General features: G+C 48.2%; 2 protein-coding genes across 2 annotated transcripts; one reads left to right on the top strand and one right to left on the bottom strand.

The window, feature by feature from the left end:
- Positions 1-1,727: 1,727 nt before the first annotated feature.
- On the top strand, positions 1,728-4,814 carry LOC146639240 (RNA-binding protein NOB1-like). Its single transcript, XM_085351240.1, has 5 exons — positions 1,728-1,961; positions 2,566-2,805; positions 2,948-3,045; positions 3,854-3,998; positions 4,138-4,814. The coding sequence occupies exons 1-5, from the start codon at positions 1,728-1,730 to the stop codon at positions 4,405-4,407; spliced, it is 987 nt and encodes a 328-aa protein (XP_085207366.1). The 3' UTR covers positions 4,408-4,814.
- Positions 4,815-5,877: 1,063 nt separating this feature from the next.
- Positions 5,878-9,999, bottom strand: LOC146639239 (conserved oligomeric Golgi complex subunit 8-like). Its single transcript, XM_085357077.1, has 5 exons — positions 9,570-9,999; positions 8,901-9,108; positions 7,540-8,364; positions 7,285-7,453; positions 5,878-6,751 (listed from the first exon to the last, which is right to left on the bottom strand). Exons 1-5 carry the CDS (start codon positions 9,896-9,898, stop codon positions 6,492-6,494), a joined length of 1,791 nt encoding a protein of 596 aa, XP_085213203.1. The 5' UTR covers positions 9,899-9,999; the 3' UTR covers positions 5,878-6,491.
- Between the last annotated feature and the right edge of the window lie 253 nt (positions 10,000-10,252).

Raw genomic sequence — 10,252 nt, 5'->3', positions numbered from 1 at the left:
AGACCTGACTGAAACTGGAGATCGTCACGTGGGGTTTATCGTCCGTCCTTCTGAACACTAAAGACAACTTTATTTTAAAAATTAAACACCTGATAAGACCTGAAAGGAGCAACCGAGGCCATAAACTCACCAGGAAAGTATTTACCTGGGATACAAATCATATTTTCAAAGCACTTCTTTTTCAAACTGAGGAGTCGCCCCCTGCAGGTCATCAGAAAGGATGCAGGTTTAAGCTGCTTTTGCACTCAGTGCCTTCATCGTTTACCTTCTTTATTATTCCCAGATGTTAATGTAAGAATCATTTCTCATCTTTAATTTATCCAACTCGTCCTGCACCTCTCTGTCCTGGGATGAGATGAAACCTCAAACGTGTAAATTTCTGGTGACTTGAATTCCAAAAGAAGCTGATGAGTGATAATACAAGACTCCAGCAGCCGAACAGGCGACACACACACACACACACACACACACACACACACACACACACACACACACACACACACACACACACACACACACACACACACACATTCTGTGGTTAGAGGTGAGGAGCATTAGATGGATGGTGGAGGAGACAGGGGGAGGGGGCACCATGCCATGCTGAGAGCTTCCATGCCAAGCTGTCCACCAATCAGAATACACCCCCACCTACCTGCCCACCGTCCCCCACCAATGGGCTGGCTCTGTCTACCTGTCTGTCTGCAAACCAACCAATCAGACCACAGAATGAGGACACAGAAGAAGAAGGAGGAGGACAGACTGACAGCGGGCGTTCCTGGAAAATTCCTCCTCCACTCTTACAGCTCAGACCTGCGATGTTCAGGAGTTATCATCATTATTATTATTTACGCTTTGTTTACGCTAAGCTTTGTTCTGATGTTGTTTCGGAGCTCGTCTTCATTTCCTCAGACTTTTTCTATTCTTTTGTATTTTTGATGCGACAAACATTAAAAGCACGATAAGTGACGGTCTGAGACTTCATGCCGTGGCGAGAGGACGAGGAGCACCTGGACCTCACAGTCTCACCGACTCTCGCTGTAACGACTTCCTCAGAGGGTTTTAAATCCCTCTGCTGACACAGACGTCTGTGTTTGCACAGATAGTTTCAATGCTCAGAACCTTTCCTCTGTGAACGTGTCTTAAAGCGATCGTAGAAAACAGGCGAGAAGCTTCAGAAACCGAGCCGAGCTGCCTTTGTTACAAACACATACACAATCTCTCTGCCACTGATGAAACCAGCTCCATTATTCTGACTGTTCTAAGACCAAAGAAGCAGAGTTTAAAGTAACATCCACAGAATAAAATCATGGAGGACGGACTCTGTGAGCTGCATGTGTGAATGTCTGTCCCCTCCCACAGCCAGTGGCGTGGTTCCACCTCTGAGCACAGAGGTTTTGTGGTGCTGTGTCTTTACTGGGTTTTTTCCTGTGAAAACATGTGGAACTGGTTTGGAACATCGTGCAGTGGTTGTTAGTCCTCCACACTGAAGGGAGCCAGCTAGGGTGCTTTGGGGGTCCGACCAGAAAACCTGCAGCGCTGCAGGTTAACTGTTTCACCCAGGACAGAACCAGGACACACTGGAGAGGTTAAAGCTCGCAGCTGGGTGGAAATTCCCGAGAAAATGTCTGAAGAGAGGAACATCTGTTTTCCCCAGCCACTAAGGATGGATGGACAGACAGATGGATGGAGGCATGGGTGGATGGATGGACGGAGGCATGGGTGGATGAATGGAGTTGGGTGCCGTGTTGTTGGAAAAGAGATTGTGTCTCCAGGTTGTGCACGTAAACACAGCGTGTGTGTTATCGCTGCTGCTCTGTCAGGGTCCAGCGGAGGGTTTAAAATCGAGCGGCGGACAGAAACAAGCGGACACACGGACGACTTCGGACGGAGACCAGTTCAGCAGCTTTCTGTTCTGGAGGGATCCGCTCCTGACCTTCAGCGATGAGCTGCTGGGTTTACTGGTGAGTTGAAAGGGAAGAATGTTTTCATGCTGGGAGTCTCGTAGAGCAGCTTTGCATGATTCACAGTTCAGAATAATCCTTTGTGTTCCTCTGAGCCTCGGTTCAGCCCCTCAGTGAGCGCTTGTGGCTGAGTGTGACCGGCTGCAGTTTGCAGGAGACCTCGTTCATATTTAAAGGAGCCTCCATGAGACTTTGAGGGCTGCAGGCGTCTTTGTGTTTGCATGGTTTCACACGCCAGTCAGACTCTAGTGCATCAGTGCATTACCCTTTTATTTCTGTTGTTGTGTTGCAGCCTCTGAACTTCATGTGCATGCCCACCACCTCCACCTCCTGCAGCACATTTCAAGAGAAAAAGTAGTTCAAGTGTGATCTGAGGTCTTATTCTTGTAATGTGTAAATAGTGAATCGTGTGGAAAACGTTCCTGACGTTGATGGCGTGGGATAAACAGGGTTTCCTCCTCAACATCTCCCCGTAGGAAAGGATGCATGTGAGAGGAAGCAAGGAGACAAAGGAGGAATTTTACATCTCTCACTGAGTCATAACTTCTGTCACCTGTCAGACTGCAGTGATGATGATGATGATGATGATGATGTTTGTTTACAGAAAGAGGGCAACGAATCACCACAGACAGAGGAGAGGGCGGAGCAAAGGGCGTCGGCGGGCCAATCGGACGACGAGGACAAAGAGAACGAGCCTGATGACGAAGATGACGAGGAGGACGATGACGATGGAGGAGGATGGATCACTCCCGGTAACATCAAAGAGGTGAAAATGGACTCCGCTGATTGGACGGCTCCAGCTGACATCAAAGTCGGCTGTCTCACCACCGACTTCGCCATGCAGGTAACGGATGCAGACGGTGCATTCGCTGTTTTTCACCTTCTGTCTAAAGGTTTGTGTGAATGGTTTCAGTAAACCGCTGCGTGAATAAATATTCTCCTGCTTTACGCCGGACTTCAAAAAGCTTTCGCTGTCTGTGTCCCAGAACGTTCTCATTCAGATCGGACTTCACGTTCTCTCTGTGAACGGGATGCTGATCAAGCAGGCGAGGAACTACATCCTGAGATGTCACGCCTGCTTCAAGTGAGTCCGAACAAAGTTAACAAAACCTCTTCAGGCTGAAAGGGAGGCAGCTCGAATCCGTTCCAGCGAAAAATACAAAACACGACATTTAAAACATTTAAATTTATATCAAGAGTAGAATAAAGGTGCTGAACAAGTGAAAATGTCAGGACTGCTTTATTAAAAGAATAAAGATAAATTAATACATAAATAAAATGGACAAAGTCAATGAAAGGAATAAAATAAATAAATAAATGTATTAAATTGCTGCTTGAGTAGGTTAAAATAAAAATAATAAAACACAGTAAAAATGATGCTTACATAGAAAAATATAATAAAGGTGCTCCAGAGATACAGATGTAAATAAGGTCAAAATAAAACATCATGTAAAAATCTGAATATAATCCATTAAAGTGGCTCTACACCAGGGGTGGGAGGGCCGGCGTCCTGCAGGTTTTAGATCTCACCCTGGGTCAACACACCTGAATCACATGATTAGTTCATTACCTGGTTTCTGGAGAACTTCAGGACATGTTGAGGAGGTCATTTAGACATTTAAATCAGCTGTGTTGGATCTAAAACCTGCAGGACTCCGGCCCTCGAGGCCTGGAGTTCGCCCACGCCTGCTTTAAGAAAAAGCACAGATGTTAAAGTGGATCAGAACGATGGAGCGTGGAGTGCAGGGTTGGAACAAACCTAACATGAGAGGACAGATGTTCCTCAGACGGACAGATGTTAGTGACCTGTCCTGTTCTTAGAGGCTGTAAGGAGAATAAAGCGAGGGGTTGCCCGTCCAGGAGCATTGACCTGTTAAATGTTTCGATTCCAGGACGACGAGCGACATGAACAAAGCTTTCTGTCCTCACTGCGGGAACAGAACCCTGAAGAAGCTGGCGGTGACGGTGAACGAGGATGGCAGCATGCAGATGCATTTCTCCAAAAACCCCAAAGTGTTGAACCCCAGAGGGCTCCGGGTGAGACGCGGCGTTTTATCACTTCTAAAATGACTCTGCGTTCGCATCTGCAGCGTAAATCGTTTTTTCAGACCGCTTCAGTTCTGCCTGAGTCGGGTCTAAACGTCCTAAACATGACCGCTGCCGTCTTGTGTTTCAGCACACGCTGCCTCTGCCTCAGGGGGGGAAACACTCCACCAACCCCCAGCTGGTGGAGGACCAGCGCTTCCCCCAGCAGAGGCTCTCCCGGAAGGCTCGCCAGAAGACCGATGTCTTCAACCCGGACTACGTGGCCGGAGCGTCGCCGTTCTGTGAGAACGACATCTACAGCCGAGCCGCCAACCTGCAGATCAGAGACGGCCAGTGTGGCGGCGGCAGGAGGCGGGCCAACCCCAACGCCACCCGCAGGAAGTTCATCAAGAAGAAGTAAAGATGGCGAGCATGCATCGTGTTTAAATTAAAGGACCGGACCGTCATTTCCCAAATCATCCATCGGCTCACGTGCGACAGATTAACTCACCAGGTCTTCTGGTGCGTTCATGGACAGTCAGACATCCAAGACATGAGGATTAACTACAGCTCTAAACACGGTGTTCAAAGCAGAAGAGACGCGCGTGACAGCCAGAGGAAGTCGACACTCGGCGACACACGGGCGAATTAACTGCTGGCAGCACGAGTGACTCTAACAATACCAGCTCCAGATTATTACAGATTACATAGCATCCCTTATGGAACGAGCCAGAATAATAAATACATTAAAAGTGTGTGAAATTTCACATCGGTGTCTGTTTCTGCTCATTACCTCCACCACAGAGGCAGGAGCGCGCTCGGTCTGCAGGGCGGCGACGTGATACAGAGATTCTGCTACATATCAGGATTTCTGTGAGTGAAGAAGGAAGAAATAAAGCTCTGCTCCTAAACACTCGCTGCTGGAGATGTTTCTCCTCCAGTCGATTAGATGAAGGATGGCAGAGGTGGATGAACATCTGTAAGAGCAAACGGCAGTACTGAACGGACCAATAACGGTCACTCTGGGTTACACGGCTACAGCGTGCAGGTGCACATCAGGTTCAGGGTTTAAACAACGACTAAGGTGTAAATCCTCCTTCCTTCAAATTTTGCCAGACGTAATATTCTTATTAAAATATTTGTTTTAGAGAGCAGTGAAACCTTTCACAGCGAGTCTGCTTGAACTACGTTATAGTTTCCAGCTCAGTGTTTATGGCTGATCTTCAGTATTTTACATCTTTATGATAAAAACATCATCATGAGAAACATTTCTAACTGTCCTGTAACGTCGGGGTCCTGCACTGAAAAACGCAAACCGACTTCTCTGCAGTTTTCACTTTGTAAAGCCGGACCAAACGTGACCCTTCAGTGGGCTGCCTCTGGGGCCGAGGGCCACATGTTCGACATAAATAAACTTTATTATTGATTACAATTTCATGCTTTGGCGTGTGGTTAAACGGTAACACCACTGTGTGCCGCATAGTGCTGGACCTTTTACGCCTTTATCTTCTCGTTGCACCTTGTGAGTCACTGAAGTTGTGCCAGAAATGCTGTGTTTCTATGGTAACACAGCATTACATCATTGAATTGTCCCGTCGCCGTCTGACAGTAAAATTACACAAAAACCAACGATTCAAACACGACGCAGAGGGAGAACATGATCACTGGAAGGTTTATATTTTTAAACAGGAAAATAAGACCTAACAGGCAGGTGTAGTAAGGCTGTTAGTTGGTGGAAGTAGCGTCCACGAGGTGCTCACCTGTAGATCTGTGAAGGTGGAGATCCTTGAGTTTATCTTCAGATATTCCAGACAGGTGGAGATCAGCTCAGACTGACCGTGACTGTGCAGAAACTGCAGTACGCTCCTTTAAACATGAGACTGACTCGTCAATATAATTGATCTTTATTGATTTCCAATGAATCTTTGAATCAAAGTGAAAGATTTAAGTGTCCAGACAGTTTAACAAACCCACCATGTAAATCAGACACAGCTGACGGACTACAACTCCCAGCTGACGGACTACAACTCCCAGCTGACGGACTACAACTCCCAGCTGACGGACTACAACTCCCAGCTGACGGACTACAACTCCCAGCTGCCTCAGCAGAAAAAGCTCAAAGATGAGGCCGACGCTGGATGAAAATGCAGAGTCAGTTTCTGCCCTTCAGGACTTTCCTATAATAAACCAAACTTTTGGTTTTCTCACATTTCTGACACGTTACCAGGAAAACACAAACATTCAGTTTTTCCTTCTTAAAGGACGAGAACGAGCTGAAGATCTCCGGGAGCAGAGTTAAAATCAGGTGGACTCCATCATCGATGGAAAAAGAAGCAAACTAAACTATTTGCTTATTTTCCTTCTACGTTAGTGAGTAAACCTTTAAATAAGAGAAGAAATGTCACCATTAAAGCCTTTTTCTCACATATATAAAAATATTTTAATGCTTCAGTTTTGACAGATGTCCGTCACAGGATACAGTTTAGAGCCAGCGTTTCCTCGCCTTCACTCCTCGTCCTGCTTCGGCTCTTTAAACTCTGTCTTTGTCAGTTCAGCTCCGGGTTTGGAGTCTCTGACATCGGATGGGGTCGGCGCCGGTTCTTTGGGCTCCATGTCAAACGTCAGGCTGCTCAATTCTGCCGTAATGTCGACCTCTGGCACCGGCGGCTCCTTCTGAGGAAGCAGGAAGTCCAGAGGCTCGAGGACTGTGGCGAGGTCGATGGAGCCCAGATGGCCGTACTTGTGCAGCTGGGTGGGAGGAACACCTGCGGAGAGACAACAGATTTGATTCAGACCAAACTCTGCTGCTCAGCACTTCTTAAGCTATTTTAGCCATTACAAAGAATAACTTTGAGAAGAGAGTCCAGGGCAAAAAAAGAAAAAGAGGTTAAAGATTTTTTCTCTTTTAAACTAATTTTGTGAAGTTTTCTTCTCATTGACTGATTGGACCAAAAGTTTAACTTTACTACACAAAAAAAGCTTGTGTGGTGATTTTGTGGTTTTATTAGTGCCCCCTACAGGCTGAAGCGGTCATTACTCCAAATTCAGACCATGGTTTCACAAATGTCCCAGTGGCTACGCCCATCTTTTATGTACAGTCTACCATGTACGTTCATGCGGTTTCCAGCCCGAGACCGAAGGTGACCAACAAGAACAACAACGCAAGGACAACAGTTTAAACTGAGACCGCATTATTGGAATAACGGCTTCACTTCCAGGCCCGTCGTTAAACGTCTTCAGCATCACCGCGTCCGTTTTAAACGAAGAAACAAACTCAGACGTTGCTGCGAGTCCTCACCCAGGATGAGAGTGAGCTGAGCCGGTGGAAACAGGACCTGCAGGCAGCGGTTCAGGAAGGGCAGCAGGTCTTCAGCGTACGCACAGCAGAACTGAATAAACAGCTCCTTCTCCCGGCTGCTGAAGGCCGTCTCCTCCGCCCGGTGAAACACCAGAATCTGACGGGTCACCTGACAAAAAACGACACCGTCAGCAGCTGTTAATCCAGCATCAGTCTGACTTTAACCCAGATTACACCAAAGATCCAGCTGCTCACCATCTTCAGGGCTTCCTCCAGGCATTTGGTGACATTCTCCACCACTCCGATGGGGCAGCAGAGGCGGAGGTCGTTGAAGGCGGTCAGGATGTTGTTGAGAAAGCAGGCGAGCGGCTGGAAGTCCAGCAGGGACATTGGGGGCTGCAGGGTGCCGGGCTGCGGGGCGGGGGCTACGACGGGGATGGTCCCTGCCAGCACTGAGGGCAGGGCGATGAGGGTGTACAGGTTCATGTCCTCCTGGAACTTTTCCACCGCCTCCTTCACGGCTCCGCGGAACGTGTCCACCGCCACCCGCTGGAACATGGGCGCCAGCTGCCCACGGAAGTCCGCCCCCACCCTGCTGAAGGACAAACCGAAGTACATGCACTGACCCAGCAGGGAGTCCAGGCGGCTGCCCACACCCCGCTGCAGGTCCCTCTCTAAGGTCTCCAGGAACTCTGCCACCTTGTGCACCACCCAGCCGTGGAAGATGGCGCCCTCGTTCACAGCCATGAGCCCACCGGCGGGGGGCACTAGCGGGTCCTCGTCAGAGAAGATGGCTCTGTACTGGGTGATGATGTCAAACATGTGCACCCTGCAGGCCTCGATGGTCTTGGTGATGTGAAAGTAAGCATCGTTTTCAGGGATGGCGGCGAGGATGGAGTGCAGCCAAGTGCTGCGAGCCTGCAGGAACTTCACCCGCAGCTCCGCCTCCGTGAACACGTCCATACGCCGCAGGTAACCGATGACGCGGAGGCACACGGGAAGCTGGGAGTTGCTGCGGAGCTGCTGCAACAGCTGGTTGAGCATCAGCTGAGCCGACTGACGCACTTCACGCACGATACCCTAAAGATGGAGAAGGTCAAAGGTTAGAGGAGCCGAAACATTAGATGTTCTCCACAGTGACCTTTTCTGTTTTATATCTCAGCAAAGAGAAAGTTTCTCAACTGTTTTTCTCCAGTTTTTGTCAATTTAGAGTTTAAACTAGCGATTTCCAGCCTGTACCTGAACCTGAGCCCCATCAACAACCTCCCGCAGTCACATTTTAGCTTTTTCACCTTCTCTGAAAGCCTGCTTTATTCCAGCTGGCCAACACCTGGAAGCCTGCTGAGGGGCAACACCCAGAGCTTGTTAGCTGTGCACGTAACAAAAGAAAACTGAGTATTCAGAGCGGTCTGGAGCCTGAGCTCTTTAATTCTCTTCACACGTGTAATTGTTTATTTGAACATTTTTTCTCCAACATCACACGACAGAAAATCAAAGAAAAGTAACGTTTATTTAGCCCTAACAGTTCATTTTCCTAAATAACATTTAGAGTTTAATTCAGGCAGTAAAAAAACCCCAAACACACCCGCTTTTTGGTCAGCCTGGTCTGGACTCACCTGGATGACGGGCAGCGACGAGTGTTTCTTCTCCAGCCTCTTCACGTATGCCGCCAGCTCCAGAGCCTCTTCGTAGTAGCCGTTGCGGACGCAGGTGTCCATGAGCTGAGGAATCTCCAGAATCTCCAGGATCTCCGTGTGGCGGTTCAGAGTGAGGCTGTTCATCCGGCGGCTTGCTCCGATCTCCTCCGCCTCTTTCATGAAGTGCCTGAAAACAAAATGAGCCCCCAAAGCTCAGAGAGACAGCACAACAGCAAAAACACAACTATGTGTAACACGTAACACTTTATAGCTCTAAGAACCTTTTATTATCTTTCATTAATGTTCCCAGTCTGTAGTTTTGTTCTGGTTGTGGCTAAAGTCTGGCTGCCTGTTTTTTATTCTGAAAGGAGGCTGACGAGCCAGCTCAAGGGAAATTAATCTGCTGCTGTTTTATTCCCAGTCAATTCACCTTCTGTGGCATATTCCTAAGAAAATAACTAAGTTATTCACTTTGTGATCCTACAGTGAGCTACAATAATAATAATCTGCATCTCTCTCCTTGATCAGTTCATCCTGTGTGCTTTTTAAAAAATATCTAAAGTTTTTATTAACCTAACAGTAAATGATGACACTTTTATAGACCCCAGTTTCCTCCTGCTGACATCCCCTCCACAGGGAGCCACCGACCTGCAATTCTCTCCGAAGCGGGGCAGCTTGTCCAGCAGCCGGGACACGCTGCTCTCCACCCGCCCGAAGTCCCGGTAGATGTGCTCGGTGCAGTCGGCGGTGCGGATGAAGGTCTGGTAGTTGGAGAAGGCCAGCTCCCGGGTCTGCTGCAGGATCTGAGCCCGCTCCTCCGCCAGCCTCTCCGGCTCCCGACCCAGCTTCTCCACCCCGAAGGAGCTGAGCTCCGACAGGTAGGCCGCGAAGTCCGGGTTGTCCCTCCAGCTGTCCGGGAAGCTGTCCTTAAAGATGGACGCCAGGATGCTCTCATCCTCCACGTCCACCGCCGCCATGTTTACCGCTGCAGGTTCACGGAGTCCCGGTTCACAAACTGACAGATTTCCTGGTTGTAAACAACCGGAACATCCAGTGCTGACGAACACGTCCCGGTTCTTCTTCTTCTCCTTCTGACGCGTGTCAAAAAAGCTTAAAGGTGAAATACTGCCACCTGCCGGTGTTGTGCCAAAAAGTCATTTCCGAAGTTTCTTTGTTTTTGTTTTGTTTTGACTGTATACTATAATAATAGGTATATATGAAATACATAGAATATATTTGTGACTCTGATTTATTGAGTTATTATATCTATTTTGTCCTTTTTGGTCACTTAAATCATGTTTCTATAACTGTGACGTTACATTTGTTGGCCA

This window comes from Diplotaxodon limnothrissa, linkage group LG1 (genome assembly GCF_057381915.1).
Source record: "Diplotaxodon limnothrissa isolate DT_005_m linkage group LG1, D_limnothrissa_male_GT1.1, whole genome shotgun sequence".
Taxonomy (NCBI): Eukaryota; Metazoa; Chordata; class Actinopteri; order Cichliformes; family Cichlidae; genus Diplotaxodon; species Diplotaxodon limnothrissa.
This window is presented reverse-complemented; position numbering and strand designations above follow the sequence as displayed.